This window comes from Nicotiana attenuata, unplaced genomic scaffold (assembly GCF_001879085.1).
Source record: "Nicotiana attenuata strain UT unplaced genomic scaffold, NIATTr2, whole genome shotgun sequence".
Lineage (NCBI taxonomy): Eukaryota > Viridiplantae > Streptophyta > Magnoliopsida > Solanales > Solanaceae > Nicotiana > Nicotiana attenuata.
Genome location: NW_017671982.1, coordinates 114,479 through 139,467, shown reverse-complemented (window position 1 = coordinate 139,467; position 24,989 = coordinate 114,479). Strand labels below are relative to the sequence as shown.

Genomic DNA, 24,989 nt, shown 5'->3' with positions numbered 1-24,989 from the left:
GAATTTCATATTTAAGCTTTCCGGCTACGCACTCGGACTGCGCACGCAAATCGAGACGACTCTAAATGAGGTTTTCAAGGCCTCGGAGACACAGAATTAAATTAAAAACAGGTGATGACCCTTTGGGTCGTCACGCGTAATTTATATGACATATTTTGATTGGATATGATTTTTTTTATTTTTAAAAAAACCTTTGATATTTGTGACTGATTATAAATAGTAACAGCAACAACAACTACGTACGACGAGATTAAATAATGGAGTAGTGGCAGTAATAATTCTTATACTCTTGCCTAGGGAGGTGTACAAACTGAACCGGAAAACCGCACCAACCAAAAAGTCAAACTAAACCGATTAAAAAATCCGAGTAGGTTTGGTTTGATTTGATTTGGTATTGAGTAAAAAAACCCGAACCAAACTGACATATAAATGGGTTTTGACACAGTTACCCACAAAACAAAACTATTTACCCTTGTCTACCCATTTGTTTTTCTACCAATCAACTAATTACATTTCTTACCCATAGTAGTTTTTGTGGGGAATTTTTTCTTTATTCTCCAATTCTTTTTTATTTCTATGCTTCTTTTTTTCTTTTTTTTTCTTTTCTCCTTTTCATTTTTCTCGGTTTCTTCTTATTTTTTTTCTTCTTTCCTTTTCTAATTTTATTTAACTTCTTTTTTTATATTTTTTTTTCTCTTTATAATCTAATTTCATTTACTGTTTCACTATTTTTTTATACTATTACTAAAGAAAAATTAAATTGTGTACCAATTAAATATAACTAATAAAACCAAAAAATATTAACTAACATATAATACCAGTATAGTATATAACTATACCAACAGGGTATACAATTGTACGCAAAGAGTAAAAAAATTAAATTCAATTATTAAACTGAAATAATATCAGTTGTCAGTAAAAATTTCAAAAAATTCTAAAAGGATCTAAATGTAAGAGTATACTGTTACATTATATATCATACTATAATATTTTGTTTTATTTTGCGTTTTCAATTTGCCCCTCACGCTGGGTAAAAGCTTAAAGCAAATTAAAAGGGAAAAGGCAAGTGAATTTACGTGTAATAAGTATACTATTATAGTATATTGTATACCATTACAGCATACTATTATAGTATATCACTATATTGCATATTATTACAGTATACTATAACAATATATTGTATACTATAATAGTATATTGTTGCAGTATAACTATATACTCCTATAGTATATTGTAATACTGTAGCGGTATAATGTTAGATAACCGTGTTCTTCTTCGATTATTACAATATACCGTTGCAGTATATTGTAAACTATAATAGTATATTGTTGCAATATAGCTATATACTCCTGCAGCATATTGTATACCGTAGCGGTATACTGTAGCTGTGTTCTTCTTCGATTTTCAACTAGAAATTTCTATCTCAATCACCTCAAATCAGCTCCAAATGCTATCGAATTTCAGTATGAACTTCCAGAAGGTACTATAAGCAATATTTAACAACACCCACTTTGAATCAAACAAGAAATCTTCAAAATAAAAATTTCAAATTCAAGGGTCAAGGCAAGAGCAAGAGCTAGGGAAAGAACAATCAAGAAAAAGTGGAGCAGAATTGAAACTAGCCATTTTCGTTAGTGGAGCAGAATTGATCCACATAATCTTCGTTAGTTTGAGCGTTGGTAATAAGAAGGTCAAAATCTTTACCCCTACCAAAACGCTTGGATTCAAATATTTTTAATTTTAAATTGCCAACATAAATAAATTGATCAAGAGTTGGAATTAAATCATAATCTTTAGCACTTTATACTTGAAATATACAGCCATGATTGAATTCTTTTTCCTAGAAAAAAGAAATCAAGAACAATAATAACAAAGAGGCCCCGTTGTCAAGAATACGATACCATGTTGTCAAGAATACCGGGTAAATAGTTTGGGCTTCATGGGTAGGAGTAGTAAATAGTTTCGGCCTGGGTATTAAAGGGTAAAGTTTGGAATTAATGGGTATAAAGTGAGATTTTCTCCATATGAATATATAATTTATATATAATTTTAAGACTTTTTATAGAATTTTCTTTAGAAAATATCTAAAAATATTTGCAATTCTCTTATGGGATGTAATTTTTAATTAAATATGAAGTGCTACATATTTATTAACTTTAAATTATGGGTTGTATGATCACTTTCTTATTAAGTGTTTGTGAAATACGTCAATCTCTTTGTTCTTTTACATTTCGTATGTCTATTAAATTCTTATATCTTTTTCGAATTTGAAATGGCATTTCGACAATTAAAATTAAATAGAACATATCATTATATAGGTTCATATTTATTTTAATATTTAATTATTAAATTTGGTTAATCTTGAAAGTGTACGTCAACATAAAATTATTGCCAGACGACTAAAAAATAACTATCATGTGTTACTACGAAAATTCTTCCATAAGAATATTTTAATAGATCATATATTTGTCAATTTTTTAATTTTTACTAAACATATATTTACTTGTCAAAAATTTAACAAGGTAAGATTGAAATAATATCCATATTACAAAAAAACCCCGAAAAAATCGAACCAATCTAAACCGATATAGTTGGTTTGGTTTGATAAAAATCGAACCAACCCGGTTCATTTACACCCCTACTCTTCCCCACTTACCACCTTAGCGGTCTTTTTCATACAAAAAAACGAATAATAAAATTGGGAAAATAATAGTACCCAATGATAGTCAATATAAAAAATCTATAAGCTTAGACACAAACTTTAGTACTAATTCAAAACTTCCAATATTTTATAGTATCTCAAGTACCTTATTAGTTTCATTACAAAATAATTACCCTAATCAATTTACGAAACATGAAATTTTACTACTCCTCTTAGCTGTCCGTTTCATACAAAAAAAGAATGATAGGACTGGAGAAATAATAGTAACTAATTATAATCTGTATACAAAAGGGAAAAACATTAGCATAACAAGTTAATTTAAAGAAATAGTTTCCCAGTTAGTATTGGAAAAGTTTACCTGTTTCTTTACCGTCAAGTTTCAGTCACCTCACCTATAAATATTCTTCTCTTACACCTAAAATATACCGTCGAGTTTTCAGACTTTCTCTTCTCTTCCCTCTCAACTCAATTCAATGGCTTTCTCTTCTTTTTCTTCTTCTTCTTCTTCTCCGTTTCCTTCCGATATAATTTTCGAGATATTAACTCGAACTAATTCCTTAAAAACATTAGACACATGCAAAGCAGTAAACAAAGAGTGGCATAATTTAGTTTATGAATCAAATTTCATGCCACAGTTTTGTGACAAAAGCAAAACTATTTCAGGTTTTTTTGTTCAATCTTTATCAAAAACCAAGTACGTTACTGAGTTCATATCATTAAATGGATGTTCAGGTAAAACTCCATTATATCTTCCTATTGAAAATATAAAGCCAGAAAATATTTTCAAGAACGACATTGATATGAAGATTGAAGCATCGTCAAAGCAAGGAATTTTGTGTTGTGTTAGAAGAACAAGGAGAGAGGACAGATATCACATATGTAAACCTAGTACTAAACAATGGATTAAACTCCCTAATCCTAGGATACGATATTCTACTATCAAAGTCGCCCTGATCGTACTGAGATCAAATCCTTTGCAGTTCAAGATCATAAGGTTATCGTCACCTCGGACTCTTTATCATCATTATAGAAAATTAGGGTTGAATTATTATCGTTGTGAAATTTTTGATTCAGAAGCTTGGATTTGGAGAGAAGCAAAAGATTTATTACTACCTCCTGAAGTGTATTTTGACATGTTTGCTCCAGCAGTTAATGCAAGTGGTTTGGTTTATTTTAAGTTAAGAAAAGATGATCAAGTGATGGCTTTAAACTATAATGGAGAAGAAGCTTTTTCAAGATTTTCTCTTCCAAAATCTGCAATGGAGTATAAAGATTATGAATATAACCAACTTGTGGAGTATAAAGGGAAGTTGGGGTTTACTTGTTTGTCAACAAAAGGGATGGAGCTTTGGGTTTTTGAGAATAGAAACCAAAGTTGGGAGTTGAAAAAGGAAGTTGACATTGAAATTTTAAAGAAAGTGACAAAATATCCAAGTCCAATTGGGTTTTATAATGCAGATATTGCTTTGATGAAGGATTATTATGAGGTTATTTTCTACAAGTTGCAAGATAAGAGTTTTAATGTGGTAAAATTGGATAAATGTCATAAAGTTGATGAAATTTTCCCTTTTCGGTCAGATTTGGAGCCACTTGATTTGAGGGTGAAAGACGCTATCAACACTGTTTCAGCTACAAAATATTTCTATCCCTTTTCAATTTCTTTGTTACTTATTGTCTTCGTTTTTCTTTTTGGTACTTTGTTTTCGTACACTTGAGACAGTTGTTTTAATGATTTAGTGTTCTGCACAAATGTATTGTTATGAAGTAGAATTTTTGGAAGTGTTGTTTTTATGTGGTAAGAATTTTCCCAGGCTATACTCTTCCTATTTGTCTGCTATTGTTTTCTTATTTCCCTTTTGCTCCTACGATTACCTTCTTCTTCTTAGAGGTTGCATATTTTTGCATCTCTTGACAATGAAAGATTTTATGTTGCATTTGAGTTATTGTCATTACAAATTGATTTTGGTTTTCATTCGGACCCATGTTAATATCTAACTTTAATGTTAAAATATCACGGGCTAGCAAGTTTTCGGATTGGTCATTCAAAAATAGTCAGCGTTTGCCAAATCATTAAAAATTTGCCACTATTTTGCTGCAACAAAGACCGGTCCAGCATAATATACTGGAGTTCGGTGCACCTGTGTATGAACTTCCAGCATATCATACCGGACCGGTAGACTTTGCTGGCTCCAGTATAATATACTGAAGTTCCAGTATACTTTGTTGTTATACTGGAGTTCCAGCAAAATATATTGAAACTCCAGTATATTATGCTGGAGTATTTTCCGAATTTTGAACAGTGTTTTCGTTCAGATTTAACTTTACATGAAAAGTGGCTAAATTTCGATGACTTTTGAAACTGTGGCTATTTTTGAAAAACCACATGTAAATCTGGCTATTTTTGAATTTCTCCCAACTTTAGTTCCTCAAAATTTTAAAAAGAAGTGAGAAAAAAAATAATACACTACAAGTTTAAGCATAGATAGTCTATTATCATGGAAGGGGACCTTGGAGCAACAGTAAAGTTATCTCACTATAATCTATAAGACACAGGTTCGAGCCGTAAAAATCGTCACTAACGCTTGCATTAGGATAGGCTATATATATCATTCCCCCACCCCCCCAAGCCACCCCCACCCCCACCCCTACCCCTCTTCCCCTTGAGTGCAGTCCTTCCCCGAGCGCAGAACTGCCCTTTTATGGTATATTATCATAATTTTGTTTCTTAAAATCAACTCGAAGGATACCATTTGTTATGAGTATACCAAGTATTATAATTTTGTGCAATCCAATAGAGATTACCGAAAGAGGCAGTAGTTATTTTCCATTATATCCACCAAGTATATTGATATAATTAAGCAAGGCTGGAACTTTATTCAACCACAACCAAATACCCTACTTTTAAGTAATGAAATATGATCTACTTGTGTAGCCAAACATATAGTAACAGAAATAGGGCTTTATATATGATGTGCTGATTTTCTAACTAAGCTCCCTATTTATGAGTCATATTATAAGTTCAACTGATCTACCGATTTTGCAGTTCGCCAATGGGAAGAAAAGAATCACAAATTGCGTTGACAATTTTAACACTTCATATACAACACAACCTTAAACTGCACTTTGCTAAACACTACAGCAAATAAGAACCTAAAATTGACTGACAACTTTAGTGACTTTACAACTCAAAAAAAGGCAAGCAACAAAAAACCAATGCATCTGCCTATACCTGCATATGATCACACTAAAAGCCTTTTGGCCTATTAAAAATACCTCTCAAGTTAAGCATGAGAGGAGAAAAGAATAAATTGAACGGGACAACAAACTGAGACGGTTGACCAAAAACAAGTGGAGAAAAATATACACTAGCCATTAAATGCAACAAGTGATGTAATTATATGCACAAGTTTCTGCATGTTCCATGATGAGCAGGAGAGTCGGCTCTCTGGAGCTACGCGAACATTCATCAAAGTCCATGTTGAGTGATATTCGGAAACCACCATCAACTAGAGCGTTGATGTAAAAATACAAATGCTGAATTCTCACGGATTAATGGAGGAGGTTCAACATCAGCAATGTCTACTTGTTGGATTGATTTGGAGATGTCATCCACGGAGAACGGGATGCTGCATCAATAATTTGAGACAGGATATGAATTTGAGATGGTCAGTAAAATGTACATATATGCCAAATATTGAGAAATGAGTTATTTAATAAACGATACCTCGAGTCATCATCCAACAAAAAGGAACTGCTAACAGCATTATTGGAGTCCTCTGTCATCATAACTCTCATACTTGAAATAACCTATCAGTGGGACGGAAACAGAAACCATACAGGGAAATCAGGAAACAAGCAAACTGTACTATAACAAAACAAAAACTACTGAAGACCTACATCGCATTAAAACTGTAGGTGCAAGATCTTACATCTGTAGAAACAGTGTGGGTTCCGTATTTGTCATCCCAGTACATAGTGCTGATCCTATACAGTTGCTGTATGCTAAGCACCTAATAAAAAATAGCCATGTGAATTAGAAAAGAAAAACAGCGAACGAGAAGTCGATAAAGAAACAGGAATTTTTTTTCTTCTGATAGGTAAAAGAAACAACCATATTTAAGGAACAACAAACTGGAACAAGAACAGAAGAGAAATATAGAACTAAGTCTCCTTACTGGACAAAGTTCATTAGTGATCTCATGCAATGTCTTTTTGGGCTTTTGATGTATAACCTGCAAGAAATTGAGGGGAGAAAGAGTCAGATAAAAGCACGTGATCATGCGAAAGTTTGTTTTGCACAAAGCCACTAAATTAGTTCTTACTAGGAATCCAACTGCTTGTCTAATGTGCTTCAACTCGTCCCATGCTGAGCCTACATACTGGACATGAAAATACAGAAGTAAGATACTGGATAGCACTAAGAATTGAAAAGATACAGTGGAACATGCTTACTTCTTCAGTTGCATAGCAGCACCACTGTTCCAATTCAGCTAACCCAGCTTTCACAAACTCTCCATTACTGAACGAGCAACACTCACGCCGCAAAAGGAGACTGTTTGTAGAGAAAGTTAAAACACAGATACATAAGAAGGTGCCAATGTGCCAAATAAAATATACTTAACGTACAGAATGCACACAGATTTTACAGTCCTTAAAGGCCTGTAGTTACCTGTTGAAAAGTTGAACATTGATAAAGGAGAATATTTGAGTGAAAACCTTCCGAACTAAGAAAGGAGGAGCCTACATGGGTGGAGCAATGGAAACACATAAACATCAGGGAGACAAAATGAATATTGCTATTAATTATTATATAGCTCTCCAATCTTTAACTTACATAGTTTGCTTTCATCATCATCAAGTAGTTGTTCAAACTTTTCACAATACTTTGCCAATGAGCAAATAGAGCTTGCTGGGCAGCAGCATTAGCTTGGGATCTTCCTTTGACTAAACTTGCACGAGATGTTCTCGGTGCCTGCAGACATGATGCAGATAATGTTCATACAAATTAACCCCTTCCCTCTTTCTCTCGGCAGCAAAAATATTCTCACATTGGGAGAGAACATAATAAACATAGGTAACACAATGACCCAAAGAGAAAAGTGGTGCCTTTTTATAAATTTTCCGCTTCAAGGCATAGTACTAAGCCTGGAAAGATCAGCTTGTTCCTAGGCTTGAAGAGAAGTATCCTCACTAGCCATTCTCGGGAGCTCTACTGATGATTGGGGATTTGTCTGATTTATTACTTTAGTGATTTTATTATTTTAATAGATATTAGAAACTAATAACTCTGCCGTGCAGAGACATTCAAGAGCTCGTGTGCTGCATAATTTACAAAACACTAACTTTCTTAAGTGACAATCAATCTATAAGATTTTGTTGCTTTAACACGTTGACTGGTTCAATCATCAGAGAACTTCTCAGTGGTACAATGCATCAACCAATCCAAGTCCTAAAACTTCCACAGTTATCACATCATACTACATTAAGCGTAGGGACTTGCTGAAACTACACATCGAGCAGTAAACATTCTATTTCGTAAGCTTGCTTGGACTTGTGGCATAAGTAGCACACACAAAATAATGTACCTGAATACATAGCCCAAGCAATGGGGAGATCTCTTTCTTCAGATTGTCTCTTATCATTCCATATATTTTCTCCAAAAAGGCAGTGAGCTGCTGCTTGAACAGCAGTGCAGGATATTTGGCCTCAACATGACGTAAGTCATCCAATCTCCCAAGCATACGCCCATTGAGAACTGAAAGTCCAGCACTCTGGGGAGAACCTCGTAAGCCCTACATAAATATTAGAGGTAGCAGAGGACAAAAATAACTAAGACATGACTTATAAATTGGGCAAATGGCTGAAACTGAAGAACTTAATATAAATCACAGAGCTCATACTTGGGACATCCTCCCAAACAAAGAAGCTGAACTGGTTCTCCGCCTCTGCGGAGTCAAACTAGCAGCCCCGCTAGCTTTAAGTGTTTGTTGAAGCAGCATCAATAATGTGGACGTATTGCATAACCAGTACGCTAATACATCATTATTATCTGGGACCTTTAATGAAGAAGTTTCAGAAATTAATTGTCTTAGATATATAAACACAAAGTCAGAGAAAACTTGAATGGTACAACATTACCAAAGTAATAAGCTTTCTACCTCTATGGCTGAAGCAATGGTTTGTATTATACGGTCAAAAACACTAGTTCTTTCAACTTCGAAGGACCTCCAGTGGAGCAGACATTTGTATATGAGACAAGCTGCAATTGGTTTGCCTCCAGAAAAGCCCAAATCTTGTGAAATGCACTTAATCAGCAAGTCTTGGTTCTCCTGTAAAAAAGATAAAATTGTACAAAAATGATTTCTGAATTTAACTGTAACATTATGATTAACAAGCATAAGTGATCTGGTAATTTTTTGGGGCAAGCAAGCAGACCACGCACCTGCTGCTTTTCATTTAGAGACTTCTGTGGTTTCTCCTCAGATGCAGGCTCCTTTGGACTTGCTACAGCAAGACTCATATCCTATGCCATATAATAAGCATATACATTAAAATGGGCCATATGTTTAATTCACATTAAAAGTGAAAATAACAGTCTGACTATTGAACTTACAGAATTAGGCTTCGATTCTCCGTTTATAGCATTTCCATTCTCCGGAGTCCTCTGAAATTTCATCGAGAGTAATTATCTATAGCATCTATGGTATTAAAAAATTCTACTCCCTCAAATAAACTCTAATTAGATGAGAATTGGCAACTATTTGTGCACCTGTATAATAGTAGTCTTTGGCCGTGCAGATAAAGCTTTTCCAGTTGGTGACATGGTCAAAGCTTGTTGACGAAGCACTTGGTTCTCTGATTCCATATTGGAGAGCTTCTCTTCAAGCCTGAAACGAGAGACAAAGAAAGAGTAGATGAAAGAGACAGCGACAGAGACTTGTGCATGGCTTACATTCTCAAAGAATGCAGAATCCCGTGTTTGGGAAGTCCAGTTCACAAAAACGTGATGATTAAGGATGCAAGTCTACTATTACACTGAAAGGCTGGTTGTTCATAGCTCAGAAATCGTAAGAGCAATGCTCATAATAATTTTTAGGTTCAATCAGAAACCAAAAATGACCAGAACCGTGGGAAAGCTATGCAACTTCTGCTGTATGTTTGATCAGAAGACTCTTTAACTATCAGGAGGCGGATAAGTTGATTCGCTCACAGACACAGTCAATATTCATTTACAAACCTCTGCACAGAATCTTGAAGCTGATCTACTTTTCGCTCTGCATCTTCTAGTTTGTTAGCCAGCTCTGCGTTTCTGGCCTCTGCATCCCTGGAAGAATCTTTAGCCTCTTCTGTAGCTTTCTTTTCTGACGCCAGCAAAGCCTGGATAATTCGTGAAAAAACTTTTCAACCAAGAGAAACATAGAGATAATCTTTATGAGTTCCTTTATACAAAAGTATGAACATTTTAAAATCAACGTTTTATTATCGGTCTATTATTAGCATATGCACGGAACTCATTTTTAGGTTAATCCCTCCTCATAGGCCAGCTCAGAAGTGACTTAAGTATGAACTTCAAGGTGGAAAAAGAACTTTAGGAGTACACTTGCAGAAACTATGATTCTGAGTATTCTGCAACTCAAGCACATTCAAGAGATTCAGAAATCCTCCAATAAATGCACTCCAATTATCTTCTCATTGTTTCTGGTAACCCAATAAGAAAGAGAAATTTTGAAACTTGTGGATTTAAATAAGATATAAATATTTGTGTAGTTCTACATTATAAATTTGGAAGTTAAAAGTCAGATTGTTTCTAAATAAAGAAAGTTGGTCATTCCAGAGTGTGAATTTGATTACCGAGGACATGACCATGTGGAGATCGAGAATTAGGGTAGAAGGTTAGGTGGCCGGGTGCTTTTTCTTGTTCTTACTAGTAGCATTAGTACTCTCGTATTGTTTTTAGTTAGGTTTCTATAATTGCCTGTTGTTGCTTTCATTAGGGTCATTTTACTATCTTGCTGTTTTAATGCTTCTTTTCTATGGCTCCTCATTGGTGTGTCTGGTTGTCTTCTTTTTATTACTGTTGTGCTTACGCTTCATTGAGCCGAGGGTCTATTAGAAACAACCTCTCTATCTCCACGTGATAGGGATAACGTCTGCGTACACACTATTCTCCCCAGACCTCACTATGTGGGATTACACTTGGTTTTTTGTTGTTTTTGTTGTTGATTTTGGTAACCCAGAAATCCTCGAGGGCAAGAAGGGCATTGTAGGGCCTGCCCTTCTACCCTTTTCCACTTAAAAGCCAGGCTTTTCTCTATGACAGGGTTCAAAGACTTGCAGCTTGCTATCCTACAGGCGCATTTGGTTGAGGGTGTGTGTTGAAGAGACAATTAAGTAAATAAAGTATGCTCTCTCTAGAAGCTTAAGCTTTAGATGAGATGGTCACGCACTTCAACATGGTAAATGGACCTTGGCCTAACTCAACCCTAAAAGCTAGCTCATAAGATGATGATTGCCCAAGACCATATAAAGAGACCAGAAAACCCTCATCCCACCGATGGGGGACTCAACATCCCCCCACGCCCAGGCCTGCAAACCGGAGCGTGGACAACATAAATGGGGGCTCCAACATCGCTAATACTAAAATGAGATGGGTCTGGCTCTGATATCATGATAAATGGACCTTGGGCCTAACTCAACCCCAAAAGCTAGCTCATGAGGTGAGGATTGCACAAGACCATATAAAGATACCACGAAATCCTCATCCCACCGATGTGGGACTCAACACAAACTACATGTAGAATTGGATGGTTTTTGCAAGGGGGATTTACTTATCATAGTCAATGAGTCACTCACAAAAAAAATAAAACAATTAGTTGGCACGTTTTGCTAAGTTTAGCATCCAACTATGAAGATTATAAACCTTGGGATATTGGAAATCATACCTTCAAATTCTCTACTTCAGCTGACAGGGCATTTATTTTTTCTGTGTCTTGAACTATAACTGGAGTCTCCTTGATGACTGGAGGTGCTTCTTCAATTGCCCTCCGTGCTGCTTCCCGCTCTTGGACTACTTTAGCATTTGCTTCTTCTACCTGCTTTTGCATTGCATGCAGTGCCTCCTGTAGCTTTGCAACTTCTTGGGCTTTAGACTCCTCCAGCTCAGTCTGCAGTAATCCAAAGTACAATGGTGTCATAGTAAAGGAAATGAACCAAGCGGAAACTTTGCAAAGAATAAGAAAAACTTACCCTGAGTCGTTTCTCAAATTGCAACCGCCATGTAAGTTCTTCCACTTTCTTCTCAAGCTTGTCCTTGGCTTCTTTGAGAGCACCTGTTTCCCTTGCAGCCTGCATACATAATCTCTCATTGACAATGATCTACCTTCTCTGAACGATATGAAGACATTACTACAAGAAATGATGACAAAAATGCATAACAAACCATTTTGAGATTTCGAAGCTCCTTCTTGGCAACCCGTCGCCTCCAACCACACTGAGTGATGATGGCAGCTCTCTGAAGACTTCTGTAATAAGAATAAGCGGCATGGCAACGCAAATGCGCCTGCATGATAGCAAGCAAATCATGTATCAGCTATTATTTTCTTGAAAATTTCAAGACATCATGTATCTTCTTCACTAAATTATAGGGAAGATCACAAGAGTGACAATAGCAGTAGAGAGATTAGTACCTGTATTTTAATTGCAGCTTTGGTGTGCTTCCGGTATCTAAATTCATTGCGAGAAACCATGGCTCTCATGCCTGTTTGCAAGGTAATTGCAGAAGAACGCAGTGTTGTATACGCTGTGTGTGCAACATGACATCTGAAGTTCTTCTGAATCTTCAGAGCAGCTGCTTCACGCCTCAGTTGTTCATACAGTTTGCAGGACAGCATAGCTGACATTTACGACATAGGAATCACGATAGCACTACTAAGTCATTAATAGTTACAAGAAAAAACATTGACATGTCAGCTGATAAGTGAGTAAACAATTTTTCCTCAGACAAGACTAGCAGAGTAAAGATGAAACCTAATATGCACTTTTAATAATATATTGGAGCAATTGACATATGTTTTCAAAGTTTCTTTGCCAAGAGAACTCTTGAAACCAGTTGATTTCTCAATGCTAGCTCAGTTTTTGTATCAACTATACCAAATTAGAGCTTTTGAAGAGGTGGGAATAGGATTTTATGTGATTAGGGCGTGTCTTTTGTTTTTGATTAAATTTTGGTGCACCCACGATGAGCTTCCTGTTAGTATAGATGGATGGTGTCTTTAGTAAACAACCATATTGTTGTGTAGGTCCTCTACATTTTTTTATACTTCTTTTATCCAAGGTTTTCCCCCACATCAACAATAAACTATTAGCACAAAAAAAGAGTAAATAATAATGTGTAAATTGAACCATATTAGAAAAGCTTTTGAAACTTGAATAAAGCACCAGCGTGAATATACAAGCATCATAAATCATTTAATACTAAAAACTTTCCTTAAAAGTTGGTTTCAAAACACCATAAAAATGTTAAATATTAGAAAATCAAAATCAAAAATGTAAAGGGAAGCTAAAGCTACTCTCCCATAGGCCAGTCCCAAAAACATGCTTCTCAATGAAGTAGGGAGTCAGATGAAAGAAGTTTCAGCAATCTGAAATGTAGGATTCCAAATGACTGATATTGAAACATACCTCGCCAACATGATTGCAACTGAATAGCAGCATGACGCAACACAACAAAATCTTTTCGCGTAATATATGTACGGATTTGTCTTTGAATAATTTTTGCTGCATTTCCAAGTACCTCAGCTCTTCTGGCATCGAGCTCAGCCATCTGTCCAGCCCGCAAAAAGACCTTTGTCTTTCCTATCTGTAAAGACAGGCATTCAGTTAATGTAAAGACATCGAAATGTCTCTGCACATTTCATGATGCCATGAACGGTATATAAAGAACTTGTCTATTACTTCTCTAGCCTAGATATTCTCTCAGCAATCCAATGACAAACCTACTCTAGTTGGAGGATGAGCACATCTGGTTTAGCACGATATCCAAAATTTACCTGATAGCCCATAAGCCCCATTTTGTCTAGAATCATCTGGCATGCAACCTTGTCATCATAGCTGGAAAAGGGATAATTATAGATATCAAGAAAATCAGAAAGAAACTGATGGGGAAGAAGGAAATTCACAAATGAAAGCAAAAGTTTCAGTTAGAATCGACACAAGACGAGTCTGGAAAACTTACCTTCCAGCTAAAACTTCTGGAGCCAGAACACCAAATCTAAGAAGAAACTCATAAAATGTACGTCTAGTGGGATATCCAGCACAGCTGATTCTAATAGCTTCTAAAACACCCTAGAATAAAAAGAACAACTCAAGTAAGGGCAAGAAGAAGTAATGCATCCATTACATTTACATGCACAATGATGAAGCATCAGTAGACACTTACACCACATCGCAATTGCTGGATCACGTTCACATTCTCGAAAATACAAGGCTTAAGGACATTATTAGGCTTCACACATCTGATGTAGTGAGGCTCTGTTGAACTTAATGTTTCCATTAAAGATTGCAGTTGTAGCTGCATTCATGTAAGAAAGGCTTCAGAAGACTGAAAAATATCTTTATAAAAAATATACTACAATTCCACATACTCTGTAATGAATCATTTTTGCTAGAAACAGGGACAGGGAGAAAACAACAAAACAAATACAGAAGCACTATAACACAACACCATAGAAGAAACATGAATCATTTGGAGAGGTGGAGATGGAGATGTCCAAGCATGAAAAACCAGTGTGCTACGGTAAAAGGTAGCATACGAGTATCAATCAAATGATGCATGGACCTAGTACTTACTCTAATAGGAAGTACTAGGCATACAATTGAATAAGAATGGACAGCAAAAACGTCAGAAATTCCACAGTAAAGCAAAATTTATTCAGTTACATGAAACAATACATTTACTCTGTAATTCCACATGATTCCTGCACATATCTGAAGCTCCTAGTTCGCAATAAAACCAAAAGCAAAAGCTTCTCTTAGACATTTTTTTATGTGAGCGGTTGACTTTGGCAGGTACGAGAAGAGGCAGAGGGCGGCCTAGGAAGTATTGGGGCGAGGTGATCAGGCAGGACATGGCGCGACTTCAGATTTCCGAGGACATGGCTCTTGATAGGAACATGTGGAGGTCGAGCATTAGGGTGGTAGGCTAGGGGGTAGTCGAGTGTTCTTCCCTCTTTGTACCGGGTAGTCTGTTAGAGTTTCGTTAGGTTTGTTAGCGGTCTTTGTGGTATTCACATTGATGTTTTGCATAGTTTTGTGTTATTGTCCTTTCACTTATTTGTTGTGGTTATTTTCTTTCTGGTATCTTTTATTGTTACATATCTTTTCTCTTATTTATTTTCTGATATTATTGCCTTTCCTGTTGTGCCGAGAGTCTCCTGGAAACAGCCTCTCTGCCCTTTTCGGGGTAGGGGTAAGGTCTGCGTACACCCTACTCTCCCCAGACCCCACTAGTGGGATTTTAACTGGGTATGTTGTTGTTGTTGTTGTTGTTCTCTTAGACATAAACATACATTAGTTATTTTCATCCTCAAGAACCCCACTTGTGTGAATACACTGGGTTTGTTGTTGTTGTTGTTGTTGTCATCCTCAAGAACCTTAGTCATGACTGAAATGTTTGCCAAAATAGAAGTCTTGCTTATATGCTAGACAGTTCTATCAAATTAGTTTTTGATTTTACAGGGTCAACATGGATCAGCCATTTGTTTACTTAAAGCCATCAATAAAGTAAGTATACTCGTCAGTCAGAGAGAAAGGAAACCCGCAGAACAGGAAACCTAGATAAGAAATCCATACATGTAATTAAGCTTAATAAAGGGCAAGAAGACAGACTTTTTTAGCGGTGAGACACACATTTTTTAATTGTTTCTAAAATCTATATTAGCCAAAATACTTGATGGAGAAAAATGAATTAACCTTGAAACGTGACCCAATGGAGGAGAATTTGGACGATTTTGATGATTCTTCAGGTAGAGGAGGAAACAAACCCACCACAAAAGGACACTTTGAGGCCGTTAACAGAACCTGATGTTCTGCAACCACATAATCTTTATTCTTATCCAGAAACAGATCTGCTTGATACGTCACCTGCATATCATCTAGGACGCTTTAGCATTACATTGGAAAGATGAAAGTATAGATATTTCCAAAAAGACGAACTAGTCATCACCTCTCCAGCATAATGAGATATCGTAAAACTCGTCCGTGAAAGTTTAGGTTTGATGAAACGCTTGTTTTTAGTGAATGTCTGGTACAACTTCTGAGCAAATGTTTCGTGAGTAGATTTAGGAAACATACTGCAAGGACCAGTCATATGAACATAAATTATATCATAAGCTGGAGAACAAAAAACAGAAAAATAAATTACATAAGATATCTGAAGTAATTGATGAATAAGAAAATCAATCACGCTTACCAGGCTTCATCTAACAGAGCGATAATTCCTCCAGGTTTCTGCAAGGTTTCAACTTCAGCTGTTACGATTTGAAGTTACCAAAAGACGGGCTAGAAGTCTAGAACTAATAACATACTATAGCATCGCATGACAAGTTACTTTGTTCCAGACAAATGAAAGAGAAAAAAAAAAAAAAAAGCATCAATAAACAATGAATCAAGCGGTTGCAGACCTTTTCGATCAAATCCAGCACGTCTTGGTTGTCAACAAACTCTATGTAGCTCCAGTTAATCTTTTCTTTTTCATATTCTTCTTGTTCCATCTTGAACACGTGCTGAAATCATAAGACGGAATAACATTAAAAAACCAAGACAACCTCATAAGCAAAGAGGTGCTGGTGCAAACGCATTACCATTATAATCATATAGCCTTAACAGATAGAAAAAAATATAAGAAATTAGTTTTTAAAATGCAAGAATGAGATATAACCTGGTTAAAATGTTGTTGCAACTTTTCATTTGTAAAATTGATGCAGAACTGCTCAAAACTGTTTCACCCGGGGAAAATGTTAGATAGGCACCAAGGTTTCAAGTAAGCAGCAGCAGAGGATATACCATACTGAAACGTTACCTGTTGGTTTTAAAACTCTCAAACCCATAAATATCAAGAACTCCGATTATGGACTTGGAGTTTGGATCCTGGCCGATGGAGACGTTTATCTTTTCCACAATCCTGGAGTCGATATACGAATTTTTTAAGAAACAAAAGAAGATAAAATTATGGAAAACCAAAGAAGTATATGCATACGTGTCTATAAATGTCTTATGACAGTAAAAGTGACAGTAACATCAGGTATTTGACTTGCTTACCAGTCGAAAAGGCGAGAATACACGGTTTTAGCCAAAGCATCCCTGCTACTCAGAGCAGCTTCTGGATCAAGAGTCCTTGTAATAACTTCCTCAGGTGTGACCATTACACGTGTAATTAGTGCATCTTCCAAGCTCTTGGCATCACACCTATCAATTATTAGTCATAAGATCCAGCAGAATTAACAGATCCAAAATAAAAACGTGCAGTCAAGTTCAAAAGTAGAACATAGACCTACTTGAGCAACTCTGCCGTCATATTGAGATGAAACCGAGACTGCTCATCCTTAATCACAGAAGAGTCGATCTCCTCACCTTTTCCAAATTCGACATTACCAAGGTGAAGAATTGCGGCAACCACCCTGAAAATAGCATCCTGAACAAATTGTTTAATGCATTAGCAACATTCATGTTATCCGCAGAACAAATTAGTCCGGAGGAAAACTAACCTGCTCTTCCTCACTGATTCCCACTATATCCATAGCCCTTCTTGTTGCAAGATATTCATCAGCATCATTTACTCCGTCCAATGCATAACATTTGGACTGATTAAGATAGTGGAATGATTTTGGGTTCCCTAGTTTATATCTCTCTATCTCCTGCAAAGCGAAAGAATATCATAATTATGTGCGCCGTTAACATTAGATCAGCTAAACAGTTAAGGACAATCAAAAACAAAACAAAAAACAAACATAGATACCTCAGCTGGAGCAGCACAAAGAAGATAAAAACAGTGGTAGTTTCTCTCAGGATTTGAGATTTGGCAGACACGAGATCTCTCCAGAAGGTAAGTTCGTATAGCTGCCCCAGATATTCTCCCACTCTTATCAAATTGTATCTCGACAAATTTACCAAAACGACTGAAAGGATTACACCATTTACATCATGACAAAGGAACAGTCACATTTAGAAACCATTAACAAATTGCTGGAACAATTAACATCTTCTGTGGCTTCAATTACAGAAGTTACTAACCTTGAGTTGTTGTTTCTCACAGTTTTGGCATTTCCAAATGCTTCAAGAACGGGATTGGACTGTGTTCAACAATAACATGAATTTTAGACAGTAATTTGATAGACTAAGCCCAGTTTCGTCAGAAACTGCCAATGGTAGATTTAAATTAAATTGAAAAGTCAATCTTACTTCTAGAACTTGTTGTTCTACAGTTCGACCTTCGACGCCTGACCGACCTCCAAGATATGCAAGATAACGCATGAGCATCTTTGTAGTTTCAGTCTTGCCAGCACCACTTTCTCCGCTAACCAAAATTGAATTGCTTTTTCCCTCGTTGATCATTGCCCTGAGACCAAAATGAGAATGAATAAATAAATGTGAGATATCATGCCAAAGCAATAAAAAGAGGAACACGCGTCAGAAAAGAACTCAACCTATATGCAACATCTGCAACTGCAAAAACATGCGGACTCAGCTCCCCAAATGCTGCTCCTTTATATTGTTCCATCATGTGAGTATCATACAGATGAGGCAATCTTTGGAAAGGGTTTACTGCAATCAATATGTTTCCAGTGTACGTCTGGACAAAAGATTAAAAAAACTAAGAAAACTTTCTCCCAAGGATAATAAATTCATGAAATACAACTAGTGGGTATCAACGATCAATTTGCATGATTACAAGGAAAATCAGATCTCTTACATAAATTTCATTGAGCTCATATCTAGTAGCCAGGTTTTGCAGAACTCCAGGTTCATGCAAATAGGAAAGCTTGGTCATATCATCTACACCTCCAGGAGGAGCCTCGGTATCTTTAGGGAACACTTTAGTGATATTTGCAACAACCTGAGATCAATAGTTCGAAACTATTACAACCTTAGATTAAAAAAGAACTCCTTGTACAACCAAAAAAAAAATGCAAGAACTGATTTGTTGGTTGAAATGAAAATGTTTAAGCTTCAAGGACCGGCAGACTGCAGGTGATCTGAAAGGGTCCTCGAGAAAAGCTATTCACGTTTTGAGTAAGTTAACGACTGCACGACTAGAGGAAGTACAACATAAAACTTGACACTACAAGAAGAACACGATTAACAAAGTTACCGAGTAGATGAATCAAACATCCCCGGAAGCCAATACGACGATAGGCAATCAAAATTAAAAAATTTACACCAACTTAAATTAGAGAACAATGATACTTTTGGTGCACAAAGGAGGTGACATGCAAACGTGCATGCAAACTAGAACTAATGCATGAAGCAACAAGCAATAATATTCAGAGAGATATTCGTGGTGTATATGCAAAAGAAAGCCACAAGGTCAATATGAAAAGTTGTTCATCAGCTTTGGCACCCTATATATTTTCGAAGTCATTTATAGTTGGATCATAACAAATAAAGGATTATAAGAAAGTAAAGAAGGGTCAACTCATCTCGGGACATGTAAGTAACTTGGTTCATGATGTTAGTCAAAAAGGTAAACTTCTACCATAGACCTGCCTCAAATTTCTCTCACATGAAGCATTTCACAGTCATTATGGTGAACGGCCGCAGGGGTTAAACTCGTGCATTCCTAGACCTCTTGAAGAATTTAACATATTGTTTGCATAGCTAAAAATTGGGAAGGTGTTAGTTCTTAGTAACATATATTGGTCACAGTTCATTCTAAGAAAGGCTTTAATATGTTAGATAGGGCATCCTTGGATATATTGCATGCATGCATAGTACATACAAATATGCACACATACAAACAGTAGCACGTCATAGTTTATAAAGTATCTCTAGGAAAAGGAACCAATAGGCAGGAAATATTCCTCCCCAAATATAATACAAGAACCGAGTTCTGAATACTACAAAATATCTATTGCACTAGTGAGGTCTGGCCAAATCCATTAAGAAGTGTAGAAAATTTAAGCACATTAATTCATTTTCCATTCAAACTGATACAAAGTATAACCCTTGAATAAATATAGCTGTCACAAAACCAAATACTCACTTCTTTCCCATTTGAGGTTTTAACATGAACATCTTGACCATGTATTCTGATAACTTCTCCATCTGACCATGCCAATTTAGGGTCTTCCACCCAAACATGAGAACCGACAATTATGTTGACTGATGCCTGCAAAAAGGTTTTTGCATGAGATACCAAGAGGACAATGATTACCACGCAATATCTCAGCCATTCTAATAAGACAACAGAAAATTTAATCTTTATAAATTGTATACGAATGAAATGGACCTGAATAGAGTGAAATGGATAGAGAGGATTCATAGTTGATTTAGCAATCGATACACCAGATTAAAGAATTCTTCAACAGAAGTCTTTAGACTATGTTCATGCTAATGCGAAGAGATTAAGAAACAAGGGAGGAAGGGAGAGGAGGGGGTAAGTCATCCAGTGTTGACTTTTTTTGTAATATCACCTTTGTTTCAGAATCTAAGAGACGGAATAAAACAGACAAGAGAAAGCAAGACAAACTTGTGAAATTTATGCATGAACTTAAACCACAGAATCCACCCTGAAATGGAATCATGCATCTAAAATAATACTCTCCTTCAGAGTTAGGCGTAGAGGTCGTTCTCCTATGCGCTATCACAATACCAAAAAAAAAAAGGAAATTTGAAAAGCAACATATATAGCTAGATGGACAGGAGTCACCCCAAGAATGGAACTAGCAGTCTAAACTTCAACTTTGAATACAACTTTTTTCTTCTCTTTGAAGAGGTAAGGTAGGCTTAAATTTGAATACAATTAAGCACCTTACATGTCAAAAAGGCTTTCCAAACATATCGTAATTATCAAAGTGAAGTTAGAAGAGAAAACAATAGCACAACAAAATATATTTTGTTTCATAGAGAGAATGCCTCCACAAACTGAGAGTTGAAATGAAACGCTTAAGTTACAGTATGCCATCTTGGCCACGCAAATTTAGATTACACGCTTAGCATAAGTTACGAGATTTTACATTGATCATCTTGAAACAAGCACGACATTGCCACAATTTCAGTTAAAAAAGCGCTATTATTTGGTTTGCACGACAATACTTCCATCAAAAGAATTTATTCCAATTTTGTTCTTCCGACATTTCTTGTCAATTCGAAATGAAAGCATTTCAATTGTAGTATTCTTTTCATTTAGTCTCTAAATATCTACATGTTGTCTTCAACGAGTGAATCAATCCACGCCCAATTAGAGACAAAACGAGTCAGTTGACTATGAAAATAAATAAAGAACTAAATTTTTTGGGAGGAAGTATAGTGATAGAGATTGACTAGCATATAATTCAGGAGGTTGGGCTGAAGACCAGCAAAGAAAAATATATCTAGGAAGCAGATAACTGATAATTTACCAAGAAATAAATGTATTGAGCCAAAAGTGAACACTAGGGTTTTTAGTCACTTTCAGTTGTCTCTAATTAAAGTCAATCGTGGCCCCAAAAGATGTAGCATCAGTTAGTGGTTCTAGGCAGAGTGGAATATGCAGCAATTAGTTCTGAAGTACTATTGAGTTCTAAGATAGCATGATATTACGCACCATATTCCATGCATGTGTCTTCTACATGACCAGACTGATCTCTAATCCATTTGAGGAAGGGAGAGGGACTGAATTTAACATCTTCATTGAGTCATTTGTTCTCATAACATTGTTTGGTAAAGGGTACGTATAACAGAGGATGAGATTTACTTCCTTCCTATTCATTTTTTGAGGGTTCAAAACTTTATCATTTACTTCCCTCGTCTTTCACTTCCTAGATTAACAAGGGGAATGACTCTTGCACTTCCTTTATTTGTCCCTTTGCTTCCCTTTCTCTTTGAACCCTAAACAAACATAATGTAGTTGTACATGAAATTGTCATTTTGACATATCATCCTAAAATGATGAGATATACCATCAAGGCATTATTACAATATAACAAATTGGACCAACTCCATTTCCAGATTATCTTGTCAACTAAATCCATCATAAGAATAAGATAACATCGCTAAGCTCCGGGATGTAACTTCCTATTTACAAAGAAAACTGGAATCTTAAAACAAAGGATGATATTTCTAGAAAAAATCCCAGAGAGGCAAAAGACCGTTGGGTGATTTCGTCCTATCTATCTAAACCTTGTCCAAATCTTGGTGAATAGAGTTGCCCGATACTTGTGTTAATGGGAGATAGCAGGTACAAGCAGAGGCGGTTCCAGAATTTAAATCCTTTGGGTCCAACTTTTAATGTTTTTAACATTGAACCCATTATATTTTTAAAGTTATGGGTTCATATCTACTATTTTTGCAATTTTAATGAATTTTTACATACAAATTTTTACTCCGCATCGAAAGCTATCGGTTCCGTTGAACCCACCGGTATAACACTACATCCGCCTCTGGTACAAGTGGACTAGCCGAGGTGCATGCAAGCAGGCGTGGCCACCGCCATAATAAAGAAAGAATGGATGATATTTCATGAAAGATCATTAAAACTGATCAAATGTAAGAGAATAGCGAACCTTCCACTGCACTCAACTGAAGTATTTCAGGAAAAGATAGAAGTAGAACGGAAACTTCAGAAATTTACTTCTCTGACTACTTTCTCTTTTTTTTTTTTTTTTTAAAATGGGTTCCTTTATTTGACAACCTATTTAAATCTTCTTTGAAGCAATGTTATGTTGTAATCTTCTTCAAAGCTAACGTAATTAGAAAAAAAGAAAAAGAAAATGATGAGTTGACTTCTATATGTCCTCAGCATCAGAAGCATTGTGAACATATCACTCGTGCTTTTACACATTATTCTAATATTGTTTTACTATATCGAAGTAAAATAGAAATAACTCTTTGTGCAAGTGATCAATACACATAGTCATTTGCTGTAGTGTTTTTCTTTTGTTAAACAAACACACACTTGTTACATTCATATTTAAATGTCTCTGTCCTTTTTTAACTGGCAAATGATATTTTAATCAATTTCTTCCTTTTCTGCTGCCTCAAGAAGTCCCATGATATATATCTACAAATATTTCATCGTGTCACCCATGCCTCACTCATTTTCACAACTCAATTTAGGACCTATGTGATAACACAAGGAGACTCAGCAAGAGATCACATGCTGTAGCTGCATGTGACATTGGACAACCTTGATTTTAGAGCAATGAGGTGCTACATATGTTGATTTATTTTGGGTGATTCAAAATTTTACTTTTTGATAATAATAGCACTACCTTGTTTTGATAAGGATAAAAAACGGCACTACCTTTTTTTGAAAAGATTTAATCCATTCTCTTTTTTACATAACAGAGAAATTCCCAAGGGCAAGTAGAGCAAGGTTCGAAACTCGGTGGATAATGGGCCTGCCTCTTTACCTTTCTTCACTTAAATACTAGGCTTTTGTCGTGACGTACACCTAACCCACACATCACTTGTTGCGCTCTTACCACTAGACCAAAACCCTAGAGCAATCCATTCTTTAAAGGATATATCTAATTTTTATTAAGAAGTTGTGATCCAATCCTTTAGAATATCTAATCTTTATTAAGAAGTTGTGATCTAATCTTTATAGGATACACCTGTTACTGGAAAGGCATGTTAGTTCTCTATAAATACCTATTCCACTAGCCAAAATATCAGATATCTTGTGTCTCCATGTCTTCATCTTTTTGACTCTTCATATTGTCACTCTTTTCAAGAGTCTCCTTTTTTTAATTCATTCTAAATTCAAACAAAAGCTGTTGAGAGATTTAAGAGTTCTACGGAATTTCCATCCGATTGCAAATTAGAAGATTTCTGAGTTGTTTGTTGTAATTTGGGAGCAGGACGTCACTTTGTTATTTGCACCTTGGTAGCGACGGTAATCTACTCTTAAGAAAGCACCTTCCATAGCGTGCCTCAAACCATTTTTTCTATCCAAAACTGTAACTCATCTTTTATTAAATAATTGTTACATCTTATTTGTATTAAATGCTTTTCTATAGTACTTTTATCTCTAATATTGTCCAAAGACATATGAAACCACTAACCAGTTAAAGTTTAATTTTGAAACCCAAAGTTGTATATTTATTTTGCCACATTCACTTCTAAGGTTGAAACTGCATTTTCTAAATTTCAGCTCCTCAAGGTAACACAATAGACAGCCTCCTAATTAAAACTTTATGAAACCTCTTTTAACTTGCCGATTGCTACTACAGTCTGCAACCTCTGTTATTCAATACTAGTAAAACAAATTACTACTAATCAGTAGTTAATTCTACTGTTTATCTTTTTCCGACATCCAATTTCCGGACTGGGAAAAAAAGAGAGGATAAAATCAAATTTCAGAAATGAATTAAAAAAATTGTATTAAGCTAATCCCTGGATATATAGCACAAATTTCTAGTCCTAATAGATATACAAACACACTATCTTCAGTCCAATTCCTATATATTTCACGCATGCACAAAAAATACACTATTTCCTAACAATGTCCGAATTAAATTTCGTCCACACGATAACATCAAAATAAATACTAAATATTAATCCGCAAAATTGACTTTGCGCTGAACAGATTTGACTGGAGCAACAGCAATTAGACTAGACGAAATGAAACATAGCAAACGGCACGAAACGACAAGGAATAAAGTCGTTTCAACAGAGACTTACCATTGACGAGTTTTGAACTATCGATCTCCAGCACGCCAACTCATCAAGGCAAAGAGTAGCGAAATTTTGACTCGGTGAGTCAGATCGGACTCCTTAAGCTTCAAAAATCCCAGCCGAAGTAGCAACGACGCTTATGACGATAACACAGAGGAAGAAGAAAACAAAGCTTGCCTCCGATGAATCAACTAAAGCGAAAACCTTTTCTTCTTGTTTCTCTCTCTATATATATAAACACAAATTTTTTATGTATGTATATGGCTCCGTATATGTATATGTGAAAATGAAGAAGAAAATGGGGAGACTTTCTCTCTCTAAAAAATTTTTTTTTCTAGCTTGGCAGCTATAGTTTGAAGCTTTTACTTCTTTTCTTTAGTAATTCTTTTTTGTATTTATTTGGAATGAATTAATTTAATTTGCTGTGTTTCCGATCAGTTGGGGGTGGTAGGGT

At 35.7% G+C, this 24,989-nt stretch overlaps 2 protein-coding genes across 2 annotated transcripts; one reads left to right on the top strand and one right to left on the bottom strand.

Moving 5' to 3' along the window:
- The first annotated feature begins 3,135 nt into the window (after positions 1–3,135).
- On the top strand, positions 3,136–4,377 carry LOC109211161. Its single transcript, XM_019374664.1, has one exon. It carries the CDS (start codon positions 3,136–3,138, stop codon positions 4,375–4,377), a length of 1,242 nt encoding a protein of 413 aa, XP_019230209.1.
- A 1,338-nt stretch (positions 4,378–5,715) lies between these two features.
- LOC109211162 (myosin-17-like) lies at positions 5,716–24,641 on the bottom strand. Its single transcript, XM_019374665.1, has 39 exons — positions 24,542–24,641; positions 19,920–20,045; positions 18,630–18,773; positions 18,364–18,509; positions 18,119–18,275; positions 17,951–18,009; positions 17,676–17,835; positions 17,425–17,574; positions 17,215–17,351; positions 16,979–17,125; positions 16,740–16,841; positions 16,599–16,656; positions 16,342–16,443; positions 16,131–16,168; positions 15,885–16,011; positions 15,632–15,802; positions 14,100–14,231; positions 13,896–14,005; positions 13,711–13,771; positions 13,343–13,520; positions 12,349–12,554; positions 12,102–12,221; positions 11,909–12,007; positions 11,605–11,826; positions 9,900–10,039; positions 9,432–9,549; positions 9,276–9,326; positions 9,105–9,185; positions 8,821–8,991; positions 8,563–8,718; positions 8,248–8,454; positions 7,497–7,634; positions 7,332–7,402; positions 7,115–7,214; positions 6,985–7,041; positions 6,838–6,894; positions 6,592–6,672; positions 6,387–6,469; positions 5,716–6,288 (listed from the first exon to the last, which is right to left on the bottom strand). The coding sequence occupies exons 1-39, from the start codon at positions 24,542–24,544 to the stop codon at positions 6,165–6,167; spliced, it is 4,590 nt and encodes a 1,529-aa protein (XP_019230210.1). The 5' UTR covers positions 24,545–24,641; the 3' UTR covers positions 5,716–6,164.
- Between the last annotated feature and the right edge of the window lie 348 nt (positions 24,642–24,989).

Coding starts and splice junctions, on each gene's coding strand:
- LOC109211161 (XM_019374664.1), top strand. CDS start 3,136: ATGGCTTTCTCTTCTTTTTCTTCTTCTTCTTCTTCTCCGTTTCCTTCC.
- LOC109211162 (XM_019374665.1), bottom strand. Junction 12,555..13,342: donor GTTGCAATCATGTTGGCGAG/GTATGTTTCAAT, acceptor CGTAAATGTCAG/CTATGCTGTCCTGCAAACTG. Junction 6,289..6,386: donor TTGTTGGATGATGACTCGAG/GTATCGTTTATT, acceptor TTATTGATGCAG/CATCCCGTTCTCCGTGGATG.